The sequence below is a fragment of the Talpa occidentalis genome, unplaced genomic scaffold (assembly GCF_014898055.3).
Source record: "Talpa occidentalis isolate TD23 unplaced genomic scaffold, MPIMG_talOcc4v2.1 talOcc4.12, whole genome shotgun sequence".
NCBI classification, from domain to species: domain Eukaryota; kingdom Metazoa; phylum Chordata; class Mammalia; order Eulipotyphla; family Talpidae; genus Talpa; species Talpa occidentalis.
In genome coordinates, this window is record NW_023601212.1 from 5,959,840 (window position 1) to 5,974,359 (window position 14,520).

At 61.0% G+C, this 14,520-nt stretch overlaps 2 protein-coding genes across 2 annotated transcripts; one reads left to right on the forward strand and one right to left on the reverse strand.

Moving 5' to 3' along the window:
• Positions 1 to 1,306: 1,306 nt before the first annotated feature.
• Positions 1,307 to 8,206, forward strand: FSTL3 (follistatin like 3). The gene is made up of 5 exons (XM_037504895.2): positions 1,307 to 1,488; positions 2,852 to 3,037; positions 5,189 to 5,404; positions 5,974 to 6,201; positions 6,307 to 8,206. The coding sequence occupies exons 1-5, from the start codon at positions 1,386 to 1,388 to the stop codon at positions 6,360 to 6,362; spliced, it is 789 nt and encodes a 262-aa protein (XP_037360792.1). The 5' UTR covers positions 1,307 to 1,385; the 3' UTR covers positions 6,363 to 8,206.
• Positions 8,207 to 8,513: 307 nt separating this feature from the next.
• PRSS57 (serine protease 57) lies at positions 8,514 to 13,685 on the reverse strand. Its single transcript, XM_037504704.1, has 5 exons — positions 13,607 to 13,685; positions 12,870 to 13,023; positions 11,318 to 11,462; positions 9,372 to 9,635; positions 8,514 to 8,713 (listed from the first exon to the last, which is right to left on the reverse strand). The coding sequence occupies exons 1-5, from the start codon at positions 13,683 to 13,685 to the stop codon at positions 8,567 to 8,569; spliced, it is 789 nt and encodes a 262-aa protein (XP_037360601.1). The 3' UTR covers positions 8,514 to 8,566.
• Positions 13,686 to 14,520: the final 835 nt, after the last annotated feature.

Below are 14,520 nucleotides of genomic sequence, written 5' to 3' on the forward strand. Positions count from 1 at the left end.
GCGAGTGCTAAGGCCGAGGAAGGGGCTGGGCGTGGCACTGTGGTGGCTGATCTCATGCATGCAGAGGGCTATGCCGTGGCTGCGGGGTGCTCAGTGTCCCCACCTGAGGAGAGGGCAGGTGCAGGAATGGGTGGTGAGGCACGGGCACCCCTGGAAATACCCAGTTGCTCTCCATCACCTCACCTTTTTCATTTTCCTGAAAGCATTTCTCCCTCTTTGCAGTTATATATTAATTCCTTTGTCTGTGTATTAACCTGTGGCTTATGGCCCCGGCAAAGCATGACCTTGGAGAGGAAGGGGCTAGGTCTGGCTTGGTTGCCAAGGCAGCCCTGCGCAGGAGACGGTCACTGATTATTTTTTAGCACAAACACAGAGGGACTGCCCAGAGCCCTTGAGGGTGCCCTGAAAATTTGGGCTCCAGAACAGGAAGAATGCTGACTGCAGCGAGGCCCCAGTGGACTCAGGTTTCCCAGGCCCACGCTGATGTCACTGTCATCCGTTGTGGGAAAGCAGATTCCAGAGTGACTGCCCGCTGCAGGGAGAGAGCACCGAGCAGAGAGAACAATCCTTTGACATCAGTAACTTCTTGTTACTGATGCGGCCTGGGGCACCCTTTGCAAAGATCTGGGGCAGGTTTGGTTCAGCCTCCCAGGTGTGGGGGTCGAGGCCAGCACAGAGACTTTGCAAGTGCCGTGGCATGGTTACTTCTGTGGCCACGTTGTTAGGTTAGGGTCGTGTGTGTCTCTGGGTCTCTCCTCGCCGCACCCCAGCTCTCCTTGCTGCACCCCAGCCACTGCAACTTCCTCACATCCAGCTGGGCGGGCCCACTGCCTAGCAGCCAGCTGGCTGGTGGGTAGCCTGGGGGTATGAGCAGGGAACGTGCAGAATCTGGGGCCCCCAAATGTGCAGGGCCAAGTCAGGTGGCCCGGAGGTTCAGGCCACGTGGAGGACACCTGTAAACTACGAGAAGGCAGAACGTGGACCTGCCCACACGATCCCCAGGGGTCACCGGCTGGCTCAGCCACAGCCCTACAGCTTAAGATCCTCAACCCGGGTGACACCTTGAAGTCAATCCCACAATAACTCTGACCCCTGCCCAGCGACAGCCACACCTCCTCAGATACAGTCTCGCTCCCCGGGTCAGGTCCTGCACTCCCACCGGCTGCTACTCAGCGGCTACCCCGGGTGGCCAGGCCCAGCCCGTGCACACATCTTGCACGACACTGCTTCGAGCCCCGCCCCAGCCCAGCCGGCCCCGCCCCACCCGCAGCCAGCGGGACCTTTATAGGGAGGGCCCAGCCGCAGCACTGGGAAGTCAGTGCCGCCTCCAGCCCTGCCGTCCACCCGCGGTCCAAAGCAGGGCTACCGCCATCTCTGCGTTCACCATGAGTCCCAGGGCGCCAGGGCCGCTGTGGCCACTGCCCTGGGGGGCCCTGGCTTGGGCCCTGGGCTTCGTGGGCTCCATGGGCTCGGGGGAACCCGCGCCCGGTGAGTGGGGCAGTCGGAAGGGGAGGGCAGGGTGGGCCACCCACGTGGGCCTGCCAGGAATGCAGGCCAGGGGGTGATGTTGGGGGGCCCGGCAGCGGCAACTGGGGGTCGGAGGGTGGGGACTAGCCCGCTGCAGGTTGAATTCAGGAGGACTTGGGGCTCCCCTAACCCAGGCCCAAGGGGCCGGAGAAAGGGACACCAGGAGGTCAAAGGAGCAGATGTAACTTAAAATTATTGTCAAGAATAGTAGTCATAATGATTGCTGACATTTATTGAGCGCTTAGTGTCTACCTTTCCCCTACTTGAGTTCATGCGACAGCCCGATAGCATGGTACTCTCAGCATGCCCACTTCCAGACAGGGAAACCGAGTCACAGGGCCACAGGGCCTCTAAGTAGCACAACCAGGATTTCAGTCTGGACCCTCCAGGTCCTGATGCCCCAGAGGCAGGTTCAGCCTGGGTGGCTGAACCCAGGACCTCCAGCTGGGGTCTCCGATCCTCCGAGGTCTGGCATAGGCAGATGGGTCATTGGAATCTCCTACCTGCCACTTGGTGGAGATGCCAGGCAAGTAGCATCCCACTGTTGGCCCTGGTTTCCCCTTTTAGAAGGTGGGTGCCAAGGCGCTGGGTCCCGAGACCTGGGCCACAGAAGGCACTCAACACAGTGCCAGGAAACCAGTGAATTCTCCGGGATGGGGGCTGTGGCCATGCCTGCCCCCACTGAAGGGTGAAGAAACAGGGCCACCTACCCCCCACTGCACCCCACAGCCCCATTCCAGCCCCATACCAAGGGGAGAGCTGAGCCCCCTCCCCGAAGGCCCGCGTCCCCGGGGAGATGGTGAGCTCATGCAAGGGGAATGTTCCCAAGTTGGAGTGAGTAAGAGGCCGCCAGGGGAAGGGGGGCCTGCCAGGGGAGGGGGGCTCTGCATGCCCTCGGGTGCTGTCTGAACAGAGGGCAGAGGTGGGAGAGGTGTCCTGGGGCCACAGACCCTGACACACCAGTACTGTCCTGCCACGGGCTGCTTGACTTGTTGGGCAGGATGCCAGACCTGAGCCTGGGGGCCTCGAGCAAAGGGGAGCATTTCCCAGATGGCCAGGGGCTGGCAGGGGGGCTATGTATGTGGGGCAGAAGTCAGAGAGGAGGCGGGAGCCCAATGGATCCAGAGCCAGGGTGGAGACACCTGTGCAGGGCTCTGCCCCTCCTCCCCAAATTGGAGCCCGAGAAGGGATCGTCCCGGCCTCCATCTTTATTGAGCACCAACTGTATGCATTCCTGCGGGCTGGGAGCTAGGTGGAAGGTCAAGGGCTAAGTGTCAGGAGTGGCACATGTGGGCCCTATAGGAGCTGCCCACCTTGTCCACAGGTGGTGTTTGTTGGCTCCAGCAGGGGCGCGAGGCCACCTGCAGCCTGGTGCTGAAGACCGAAGTGAGCCAGGCCGAGTGTTGTGCCTCCGGCAACATCGATACCGCGTGGTCCAACTTCACCCACCCGGGGAACAAGATTAGCCTCCTGGGCTTCTTGGGCCTCGTCCACTGCCTCCCCTGCAAAGGTGAGACCCTGGGGGCAGTGGCCATAGGTCAGGGTCATCGTGGTGACAGTGGTGAGGTGGGATAGCTGGACGTGAGCTCCTGTTCTCGGGATACGCAGGAGCAGCCGAGGCTGCCTGGAAGGCAGCTGCCGGGGAACCCCGTGTCAGAGAGGGGTTGGGGGCCTTTCAGGTTCCAGGCCTCAGCTGTCCTCAACTGAGGACCAGGAAGAAGCCCAGGGATTCCCCAGCTTGGCTTCCATCCCTGGGCCGTGGCTCTTGTTGAGCCCTCTGCCTGGCTGGCCGGTGCTCCCTGCGCTGAACCTGGTGGAAGGACTCTCGCTCACACCTAACCCCTAGGAAGGCAGACCTTCCCCACTGGCCGTTCTACTTTGTGACGCCACTTGGTGTTCCCAGATGTCCTTATCTGCCCTTAGCCCCATAGACTCTGTGCTGGGGCCACAGCTGCAGGTTTAACAATCATGTGCTTTCTGGACCATGTTCTGAGAAATGCCAGGGCGCCATCATACTAGGAGCTCTTTGAAGGCTGAATGAATGTGTCAAGAAATATTTTCTGCTCTGGAGTAAGGACTGGGGACTCCCCCAGCTCCCTGTGGTCAAGGCAGAAGCTGCGAGGGCCCAGAGTGGACATAGGAGCATGACTTGAAGGAGACAGGCACTGGAGTCAGGGTGTTGGGGTATGGTTAGGTGTTTACCGGCTGGAGAAGGGGTGGGGGTGGCGTGAGCATAAGACCACCGTGAGATAAGGCTCTGGTGGGTGGGGTCAGGGAAGGAGATCAGGGAAAGGGCTAGAGCTGCAAACCCAAGGCCAAGCTGAGTAGCCTGGCTGGCCACTGGGATGTGATTAATCCCAGATCAGCCCAGCTGGGTGGTCCTGAACTCACTGCCATGTGCCCCAGCTCCCTCCAGAACCTCCTCTGGCTTTTGGGAGGACAGACTCCCAAAAGTTCCTGGCTTGGGCATGAAATGGTCCAGGACTCCACCCCCAGCCCCCCCAACACACCTCATCTGGCCTTGGGGATGGCGACTCAGCACCCCCCCACTTCCGTTCTGCTTGTGTGAAGCCACCGGGTGGAGTGTTTCCAGATGTGAGTGTGGGCGGGCAGCGTGGGAGGCGCCCTCTGCTCAGCGTGCCCAGGTGCAACCCACATGCCCTGGCAGGGGGAAGGGGGGACCCGCAGGCCCACCAGGCCTTCTCTTAGGAGCAACGTCTTAGGGCGGTCCCTGTAACGTCCCCTTCCCCCATCAGCTCAACTGTATGCCCAGGAAACTGAGGCTGGAGGGCGAATTCAAGAGCTCAGAATCAGTCCCCCAAACACACGCAACGAAAGCGGGGTCTCCTTGGGGTCTGGTGCGTGCCCCTGCTCTCCTCCACTGGTGTTGATGACGGAGCCTGTTTTCCCCTCTTGTTAAATGGCAATAAAATGCAATAGTACTTAGTTGGGGTGGCTCAGCGGATGCGGATGCGCTGAGACCCACTAGCCTGAGGGGTGATGAGTGGCTCATTAGTGAAATCTGATTTACATTTTGAAGTTGGGGGCCTGACTGGGACCTGGACCCCTTAGAGACTGCCCCTGGCCAGACCTGTATCCTCACCTGAAAATGGGGGGATGAGGACAGAAAACCCCGACTGACTCACAGGGCTTGGTATGGGAGGCCCCCGCCCCAGGAAAGGAAGCTCGGGCGAGGCCCCGCCCTCGGCGTCGCCCGCTCCAGGGAGGTCCTGGCAGCCACAGGGCGCAAACCTGGAGCCTGGACCGGGTGGGGTTCCCACTTCCACCTCCGCTCGCTGCAGCCCGGCCTCCCGCAGCCTTCCCGGAATCGCGCGTAAATCAAGGAACAGATGTCAGCCCCGAGCTGGAAGCCGGGCTTCGGCGAGAGGGCAGGGCTAGGGGCTGGCGGCCTGTCCCTGAGCCCCCGATGCCGGGTGGAGACCCCAGTTCTCCAGAGTCGCAGCCCCGACTCACGGTTCACCCGGGCCTTACCTGATTCTTGCCCTAACGGACCTCGCACCCAGCTCCGAACCCCCAGCCCAGGCGCCCCGGCCCTCGGTCTTGAGCGGCCCCCTCCAGCCCCGGCCCCCTCAGCACGAGCGCGGGCGCCGAGGGACTCGAGGACCCCGGCCTCGCCCACGCGCGTGTCCTGTGTCCGCAGATTCGTGCGACGGCGTGAAGTGCGGCCCCGGCAAGGCGTGCCGCATGGTGGGGGGCCGCCCCCGCTGCGAGTGCGCGCCCGACTGCTCGGGGCTCCCGGCGAGCCTGCAGGTCTGCGGCTCCGACGGCGCCACCTACCGGGACGAGTGCGAGCTGCGCGCGGCGCGCTGCCGCGGACACCCGGACCTGCGCGTCATGTACCGGGGCCGCTGCCGCAGTACGTCGGGGCGGGGCCGGGGGCGGGGCCGGGGGCGGGGCGAGGCCGCCGCGTCCGTGCCGGAGGACGGGGCGGCCACCGCAGGGCGTGCCGGGGCGGGGGGCGGGGCCAGCGGCGGGGGGCGGAGTCCCCGGGCCCCCCCCCGCGGACCGGTGCGCAGTCGCAGTACGTGGGGGCGGAGCTCCAGCCTAGCGTGCCCACGGTAAGTCTCGCCGTTTGGGGCGGGGCTTAATGGTAAGTGGGGTAGATTGATTGGGTCTTTCGTGGCGTTGGGTTGAGGAAGAGTAGGGTGGACGTTTGGAAAGGGAGGGGTTCTGGGGCTCACGTGGGGTGAGAGAGACGGGTACGTGACAGGAGCTGTGGGCGTAGAGGGGGCGGGACTCGAGGCGGAACAAGGTGGTGGGTGGGGCTCGCGGAGGGGCGTGGCTTCTGAGCACCGCCAGAGGGGCGGGGCTTGAGGAGGGGGTGGGCGGTCTGGGCGCAGCTCTATGGGGCGGGGCTGGAGCTGCGGGGGCGGGGCTCCGCGGGGGCGGGGAGGCGCGTCTGACCCGCCCTCGCGCCCCCCGCAGAGTCGTGCGCGCACGTGGTGTGCCTGCGGCCGCAGTCGTGCGTGGTGGACCAGACCGGCAGCGCGCACTGCGTGGTGTGTCGCGCGGCGCCCTGCCCCGTGCCCTCCAGCCCCGGCCAGGAGCTCTGCGGCAACAACAACGTCACCTACGCGTCCTCGTGCCACCTGCGCCAGGCCACCTGCTTCCTGGGCCGGTCCATCGGCGTGCGCCACCCAGGCAGCTGCGCAGGTGGGGCTCGGGGGCGTCGCAAGCCTCCTGGGGGGCAGAGAGCAGCGGCAGCGCAGCCCCCAGTCCCCTTGGCCGTTTCTCTTACGGTCCCCCCCACTCCCGCAGGCACCCCGGAACCGTTAGTGCCAGAGTCGGAGGAGGAGGAGGAGAACTTCGTGTGATCTGGCGTGGCCGGCCTGGACCTGGCGTTCCAGGCCTCCCCGTTTTATTTATTGCCTCAGCAGAGCCTAATTTATGTCCCACAGACACTCCTCAGAGCTTGGCCCCTCTAGTGCCTCGTGGAGATCTATTAGAGGGGGAGAAGGAGGCCTGAGAGCAGAGCTGGTGGGAGGGACCCCCAGACACCCTACTATCCCAGGAGGACCCGGGCTTCTGCTCCCTCAGGGATAACTCTTACTTGTCCTGTCAGCCAGAGGGCTGGGGTTCCCTCCCAGCAAGTGATGAAGAGGTCATCTGGAGCAGGAACCTTGGGTCAGGGTGTATCTAGATGAGCCTCGGAACATAACCAAGACCCCAAGGAAGCAACCACTTCCCCCTACCAGCCCAGGAACTCTGGGGGTTTTCTGTTCCTCTTTCTCTGATAAGAACTGGCCCCTGAGAACCAACTTGTCCCTCCAATGAGGGAGTTGCTATCTGTACCTTCTAATACAGGACTCAGAAGTGCGGTGCCAGTATCTGCCCAGAATAAGCACTATGTCCAGGGGTGCCCTGTCTGGGACAGGAACAGCCCTGATTCAAAGACAGGACTCGAGGACACTGGGCCCCTTTATCCCATGACAAGTCCACTTCGGGTGGGACCATGTGGGACCCATCAGCCCCAGCTCACCCAGTGGCCTGGGATGGAGTGTTGATGCCAAGGCCCACTGCATACCAGGCATTAGGGAGCCGCGTGTATGAGTGGCACTGCAAATGCCTGCTGCTCTGTCCATAGGTGAGTTCCAGACACAGGACCCCTAGGTCCCGTGAAGCTTGTCCTGCACCCCGCTTTCAGCTGGACCCTCCTCTCCCACCAGCCAGGCTCAGGGGGCCTCCACATCAGCCATGTTGGCCTTGGCTGGGGTCCCTCCACTGGTTAGATTGTCACCTAACCTTGCCTCCATGTAGGCCAGGGACTGAGACCAAATTTGGGTGGCCTCATGGGGAAGGAACCAAGCTCCCTGAGTTTGGGGTGAGGGGTTCAGGGGTACAATTACGCTCATCCTCCCCCAGCTCCAGAAAGTGCCTTACCGTGATGCTCTGAAAAGTGCCCTTGAGTAGGTGGGTTCTCTCAAACCTCCCAACAGGTCAACCTCCCCTACCCTGGGGTCCTGCCTCACCAAAGAAATAAAGACTGTAAATGCCACTGTGTGGTATCCAGGCCCGTTTCCCCCTTTCTGTGAGCTCAAGGGGAGGGGCAGGGTCATCTGGCCTGTATCTGGGCCCTTTGGTAGGGGGTCATTAGCCTGGGTCCTGGGGTGCTGTTAGGGAGGTGAAGGGGGGACACTCTGGAAGCACCCAGGTTAGACCCAAGGTATATGTCCTCAGGGCAACCACTCACTGTGCCTCCGTGTCCATTTCTGGGCAGGGGGCAGCAGCCAAGGAGAGGGCTGGGGCAGCTGGGAAAATACCTTTATGGGATCACAATGACTTAGGGCAGCTCCAGGAGGCCCTTGGCTTAGGGTCCAGAAACAAGGGCCTGGTGTGGAAGGGTTTAGGGTGCAATGGTGGTAATACGGCCAATAATAGCCGGGCAACAGCAAGCACACCATCCCTTTGTATGCGCCGGCCGCGTTTGTCCTCTGCACTTTTCAGAGGATAAGGCTAGGCTTCATGGGGATCCAGGCCAGTGTGAGATTCCATACTGGTGATGGAGACCCTACCCTCTCCTGGCCTCAGTTTCCCCAACTACACTTGAATGTGGTTAGCGGGTAGGTGAGGAACAGCACTGCAGGTGCAACAGCTGGGAGGCTGTGCTGGATGTGGGGTGTCAGGTGGGGGTAGGTAAGTCTTGGTGGTGAATGGGAGGGTGGAGAGGGGCCACAGGTCCCAAGGGCATGTGGGAGGGGTGGCAGAGCAGGACCCTAACCACACCAAGGCCCTATGACTCCCCAAGGAATGTGGGTCGACTCGAGGTGAACCATAGTGTTTGGTCAGTTACATTTTATTCAGCTCTTTTGGTAATTTTTGTTTAGAACAGACACCCACATCCCACACACCAGGCTTCCCAGGATTTGGGGGTTTGTAGACCCCTGCCCCAGCCATAAAATTTTCTGGGCTGGAACTATTTGCCATGTCATCTGTGTACCCAATGAGACTGTGGGTCAGGGCACTCCTGCAGGGACCCTGGTGGGCCGGGGCGAGAGGGTGGGTGGTGGCCATGAATGCCTCATCGGACTACGTCCCATATCCAGGCCACGAAGGCTGACACCTGTGTGTACACGTCGGGGGTCTTGGGGTCGCCGCACCAGAGGCCTGAGAAGGAGACGAGGCCGTGGGCCTGGTTCCTGCACACCAGTGGTCCCCCGGAGTCTGCCTGAGGGTGAAGGGGCAGTCAGATCCTGGTCTCTCTCTGGGCCTCCAGGAGGAGCCTCTATTGTAAATTTGACCTCAGTGCTCCCTGCCTTGAAAGCCTGACTCCTTGTGCTCCTGCTCTCAAAGGCTAAACTCCTCCTCTCTGTCTTCGGGACTATCCTTTTGGGTGCCACCAGCCCTCCTCAGTTCTGGCCAGACCAGCCTGTTCACCATTCCGAAGCAAGAGCTGGGGCCAGCCTTGGTCTTCATCCCTGCCCTCTCCTGGGTACTGCTTGTGTAAGTGTCCAAGACGGGCACTTTGCGCAGTGCACAACCTGCATAGCTGTGCACAGCTGTATGCTGCAGCCCCGCGCCCCATCTCTGCCTTGCACGCCTTCCCTCAGTTTTCGGGGGTTCCCTCAGTTTTCGGGGGTTCCTTCAGGTCTCAGTCTGAGGTGCTCAGAGGCCTCCTTGAATACTCGTCCTAAAATCCCTGCTTTCCCTTCACCCCTCTCCCGCCCCAGTCCTGCCGCGTGGACTCATCTGGAATCAGCTCTGACCCTATGGACAGGCGCTGTTAGTGGCCGAAGGTGAGCCATGACCTACTTCGCCAAGCCTGCCAGGCTCTGCCCCTCTGCCCTCGGGTCCCTCCGCAGCAGGCAGGAGAGCGAATGTCTTACTGAGCAGAAGCCGCGTCGCCGGCGGTCCCCGCTGCGGGTGCAGAGCATGGCGCGGCTCAGCTGGCCCCTCCAGGAGCTGTTGCAGACGTCCAGGCCCAGCACTTGGACCTTGGCTTCCATCAGCCCAGGCGGTGGCTCCTCGAAGTCGGACACGGCGCCCCAGCCAGCCACCCGGCAGCGTGTCCCAACCTTGGGTGGCCTGGCGCCCTTCCGTGGCAGCCTCAGCAGCCCCACCGCGGGACCCAGGATGGCAGAACCATTGAGCTGCAGGGAGAGCCTGCATTTAGGACCATCCTCAGTCACCCACGGCTGTTCCTCCTCAGTTTACCTATGACCCCTGGTCTGTTCTCGCCTAGTGGAGAAAAATCAACGGTAGCCACCATCATCAGAATGTGCCACCCCTTTTCCAGGCCAAGCCATCAGGCCTCAACCCCGTCAGACCAGGGCTCTGACCTCCCACAGCTTCCAGTCTCACCTCAGCTCCCCAGAGACCCTTCAAACCCCATCTCCTACTCTGCTCTAAATCTCCATGGCTCCCTAGTGCCCTTGGATAGGATCTGTTGGCCCATGACTCAGCCCTCCCTTCCAACCAAAACAAATTGCCACTTCTGGGCCCACCTCCACACTTCCTCGGCCCACATTGTACTGTCACTGCCACCTAAAGCTTCAGGCCTCGGTTTATGTGCCTCACCTCCTCTAGGAAGCCTTCCTGGACTCCCAGGCCAGGCGAGTACTCTCCTCGAGACCCACATGCTCCTGCCAAGTTCAGTTTATGCAGCTGCCACCTGTTAACCTAGAGCTCTGTGAGGGCCAGCCCTGGGGCCGTCCATGGCTGTGTCCCCAGTGCCGGTGACATACAGTCAGTGCTCAATAAATGCTCATGGGATGGCTAACTGGTTTTGATGCTGTAATCTTGGGCTCCTCCCGGGCCACCTCAAGCCTCAGTTTCCCTGACTGTAGAGTGGGTGGGGTGAACTGGAGCAGTGGGTTCCAGGCTCTGGGGTTTCATAGATGAGCAGAATTCACGAGCTTTGGCTGCTGACACCTGCTACCCCCTTCTTATCCTGCCATAGAACCACGCCAGGGCCGCCCGTTCCTGTCATACTGGGAACCATACAGAGACCTATTTCTGTCATGCTGAATCTCTCTCCTTTTGATTTTTTCCCACATTTGGGGGGCAGTTCTTCCTTTGAAATGGAGGCCCTGGTGGTGCCTGAATTGAATTTGGGGTACTCTGGTGGTGCAGGGGAGGTGGTCCCCCAAGCAGGAGGGGCTGTGCAGGTCCAAATGGATGCACCCTGCACGAACCCTCACCTGGGAGGAGCTGCTCCCCCTCAGAGATTCCAGGATTCCGCCTCCAACCTTCGCTAGGATTAGGGGCTAAATTACCCTAGAATCATATTCCCCCTTTCAGCACGAATGTTGAGCACCTGCTGTGTGCCATAAACAGCCATGAGCAAGATAGATGTTCCCCCGACAGCTGGAGGAGACTGAGCAATGGCCAAGGTGAAGACGCCGAAGGGATGAGGGCAGGGGCTGCTGGCAGGGGACAGCTTGCTGGACAAAAGCAAGGCGGGACAGGTGAAAGGTGGGGGGACAGGGCTGGGGGTTGCCAAGGGAACTCTCTGGAGAAGGTGAAGCTGAAAGAGGCAAGGGAGAAAGCCTCATGGTACCTGTGGGCGAGGCCCACCGGGCAGCGCACAGCCAGCGCCCAGGCGAGAGGTGAGAGCAGGAGGGCCACCTTCAGCGGGAGGCGGTGAGGATGATGGGGCAGGGCCTGTGGGTACCAGGAGCACTTTGGTTTGGTCCTGAAGGAACAAGAGGATACTGGGCAGAGAAGGCTGTGCCCTGCCTCTGGTGCTCACAGGATCCTTCCAGCTCTTTCTAAATATGGCAGGTCATGTGGGGGCTGCCAGACCTCCTTCCAGTGCCCCCCAGAAGCTCACCTTTAGCAGACAGATGTCATTGGTGTGCGTGATGGGCTGGTAGTCGGGGTGCATGATGACAGCTGCGATGCCGAACACCTGCTGTGTGGGCTCCCCAGCGTGCAGGGTGTGGGCTCCCAGCACCACTAAGCCTGTTTGGGGGTCTCTGTGGGGTTGGGAGTAACGTGGCAAGACAGGGGTGAGGGCTGCCTGCCCTGGGCTTCATCTCCCATCTGAGAAACAGGTCCAGCACCCAGTTATCCTCAGCAAGCCCAGTGGCAATAATTGTTTGTTGTTATTCCCAGTAACATTTTATTTACTTAAGATTTATTTATTTAGGGCCTCCCTGGTGGCGCAGCGGTTGAGCGCTGGGTTGCGAAGCTGCCCGCGGCCTCTGCGGCGCCGGTTCGATCCCCGGCTGCTCCCCGGCCACCGGAGGAGGGTCCCACATGGCGCGCAGACCTCTCCTGCCGCCCGCTGCTCCCCTCAGCAGTGTGCTTCGGTCCTTCTGCCTGCTCTGCTCCCCGCTCTGGCTCTGGTGAATTCTCTCACCCTCCCGCGCTTCTGACTATACCCAGTGCATGTATAAACAAAACAAACAAACAAACCAGCAAACAAATAAATAAAGCATGCCTCTATAAAAAAAAAAAGATTTATTTATTTATGCATACAAGAACTGGGGTACAGGCCAGGGGTGAGGCAATTCACCAGAGTGGGGAGCAGAACAGGCAGATCTACTGAAATCCACTGCTGAGGGGAGCAGCGGGGAGACAGGAGAGGTCTGCTGTGCCCTGTGGGTAGCTCCCTGGCCGGGATGGAACTCATGCTGCAGTGGCTGTGGGCAGCTTCATAGTGCTGAGACTAACCCCTTGTGCCAACTTTTTTTTTAAAAAAGATTTATTTATTTATGCATACAAGAGCTGGGGTACAGGCCAGAGGTGCGGGAGGGTGAGAGGATTCACCCGAGACAGAGTGGGGAGCAGAACAGGCAGACTGACTGAAATACACTGCTGAGGGGAGCAGCGGGCGAGACAGGAGAGGTCTGACTCGCCATGTGGGTTGCTCCCTGGCTGGCCGGGGATCAAATTCGTGCTGCAGAGGCTGTGGCCAGCTTCATAGTGCAGTGCTTAACCCCTTGCGCCACCAGGGAGGTCCTATTCCCAATAACTTTTAACTCTGATATTGCAACATGAACTTTAATAAGTATAAAAATATACTTAGGGCAAATATAACTCATATTTATTATAAGTTCCTCTTCCAATCAAGTTGATATCAATGCTAATAATTGTTATAACAATACAATGAATACGATGAGCGGATCCTCTAATTGTCATGGCACCTGCTCCGTCCTTGTTTCTCTTGCCCCCCGACCCCATTTTCCTGCTGTCCAGTAAATCCAGCCCCAGCTGTGTCTCCCCGTCCCCAGTGAGGGGTCGTGCCTGTCCCTTCCTGCCCAGGCCCCAGCCTGGGATCCCTCCCTGCCCACAGGGGTCCCCCCCGCCACACCCTAGCTGCTGTGTCCTGGGGGCAGGGCAGGGGCAACAGGCAGAGGTGGCCTCCAGGCGAGACTCACCTGTTGTAGAAGCAGTGGGCAGCGGAGACCACCCAGCGGGCTTGGAGTAGAAAGCCCCCGCAGTGGTGCTGGCCCTCGAACCTCAGGGATGCCATGTAGGGCCGGGAGTGAGGGGTCACCTCGAGGCCCCCAATGATCCGGGTCCCCCAGCAGCCTGCAAGCAGGGCAGGGGGACCCGGTCATGGGTGGGACAGGAAGAAAGGCGAGGGTGGTCAGATGGGGTGGGCGGGTCTGTTGGACTGGGGGGGAGAGGAGCAGAGATGGGGGAGACGGAGTGAGGAGAGACTCAGAGCGAAGCGCCCTGGGGAGGACCTCACAGGTGCTGGGTCTCCAGTTCCAGAGAACCTGGGTTGGCCTGGCCAAGTCCCCCAGGCCTCCGCCCCCTTCCCCGCTGGAATCCCCTGGGGATGGCCATCGAGGGCTATTGCCCCGTACTAGGTGAGGGTCAGGGTGGGGTTTCTGGGTGTGGCTCTTGGGGCACCTGGGGAGATCCTGAGTGATGTCTTGTTATGGCTGTCTGACTGGGTATGGGGGTGCCCAAAAGCTGCTACTGGGTGGGGATACCATGCAGAGGTACTGGGTGAGGTGTACTGAGTGGGGATACCCACATGGCGGTACCAGGCAGGGTATCAGATGGGGTGTACCTGAGTAGGGGTACTGGGAAGCGATACCCGGGTGTTTACCCGTGTGTGGCTTCTGGGTGGGGGTAGCAGGCAGGGGTCCCTAGGGGTCCTCACCTGGGGGCCTCATGAGCAGCATCAGGGCAGAGACCACAGTCCTCAGCAGGTGGGCGCAGCACCCAGCCCCGGGTGCCATGGCTGTTGGAGGCTGGTGTCTCTCTCAAGGTTCTGTGGGTTGTGGCCCCATACTTGGCCAACAGCTGGGAAGGGGGAACCGGCTGTGGCCTGTGGTTGGAGGCCCCCCCCACCCCGGCCACCAGTGATGCCTAGTTCCGAGCAGGTGTTTCTGGGGAACCTGGCATTCCAACTGCCTTGGGGAGCTTGTTGACAATCACAACTGCATGGGGTTCTGGGAGGCACCTGCCCAGCCCCCAGGGCAGACGGGGAGGGGGAGGAGGGCAAGATGGGGAGCTGAAGGAGGGCAGAGAAACGGGGACAGGCAGGCGCAGAGATGGGGAGGTCGAAGGAGACAGAGACCCAGGGAGACAGAGCCGGAGAGAGGGACAGGGACAGAGCAGAAGGGCGGCGAGAGTGACAACAGTAACAACCCCTAACAGCCCCCGCCCCAGTTCTCTAAACGTTGCCATAATCCCCTCCACAGAGTTGAGCTCCTTCCACCTCCCTTTCCTCCCAGGCCTCTCCCCGCTGGCAGCCACTAGGAAGCCGGGGTGCGGGTGGCGCGGGGCACAGCTGTGTGATGTTGAGGACATGCTGGTGGCTCCAGGTGTGCAGGTGGCAGCTCTGGGCCACGGGCAGACCCTGCAGTCCCTGCCTCGGGGAGTGTGGCACAGGGCACTGAGGCCGCAGCGCCCAAGTCCTGCTGCCCATCCCACGGCGGCCCTAGCAGCTCCCCCAGGCCCCCTGCAGTGCTCAGTGCAGCCCTGCTGGGCACTCCTTGCCCAGCTGCAGGGCAACCCCTCCACCTGCCTCCCAGGGCCCGGGGGCAGTCAGCTGAGTGAGGGGCCTGCAGT

Excerpts from the sequence above, each read along its gene's own strand:
- FSTL3 (XM_037504895.2), top strand. The coding sequence starts at position 1,386 with ATGAGTCCCAGGGCGCCAGGGCCGCTGTGGCCACTGCCCTGGGGGGCC. Across the intron at positions 3,038-5,188 it reads CCACTGCCTCCCCTGCAAAG|ATTCGTGCGACGGCGTGAAG; the intron begins GTGAGACCCTGG and ends CTGTGTCCGCAG. Across the intron at positions 6,202-6,306 it reads CCACCCAGGCAGCTGCGCAG|GCACCCCGGAACCGTTAGTG; the intron begins GTGGGGCTCGGG and ends CCACTCCCGCAG.
- PRSS57 (XM_037504704.1), bottom strand. The coding sequence starts at position 13,685 with ATGGCACCCGGGGCTGGGTGCTGCGCCCACCTGCTGAGGACTGTGGTC. Across the intron at positions 9,636-11,317 it reads ATGACATCTGTCTGCTAAAG|CTCAATGGTTCTGCCATCCT; the intron begins GTGAGCTTCTGG and ends CTCTCCCTGCAG. Across the intron at positions 8,714-9,371 it reads GGCGACGCGGCTTCTGCTCA|GCAGACTCCGGGGGACCACT; the intron begins GTAAGACATTCG and ends CTTCACCCTCAG.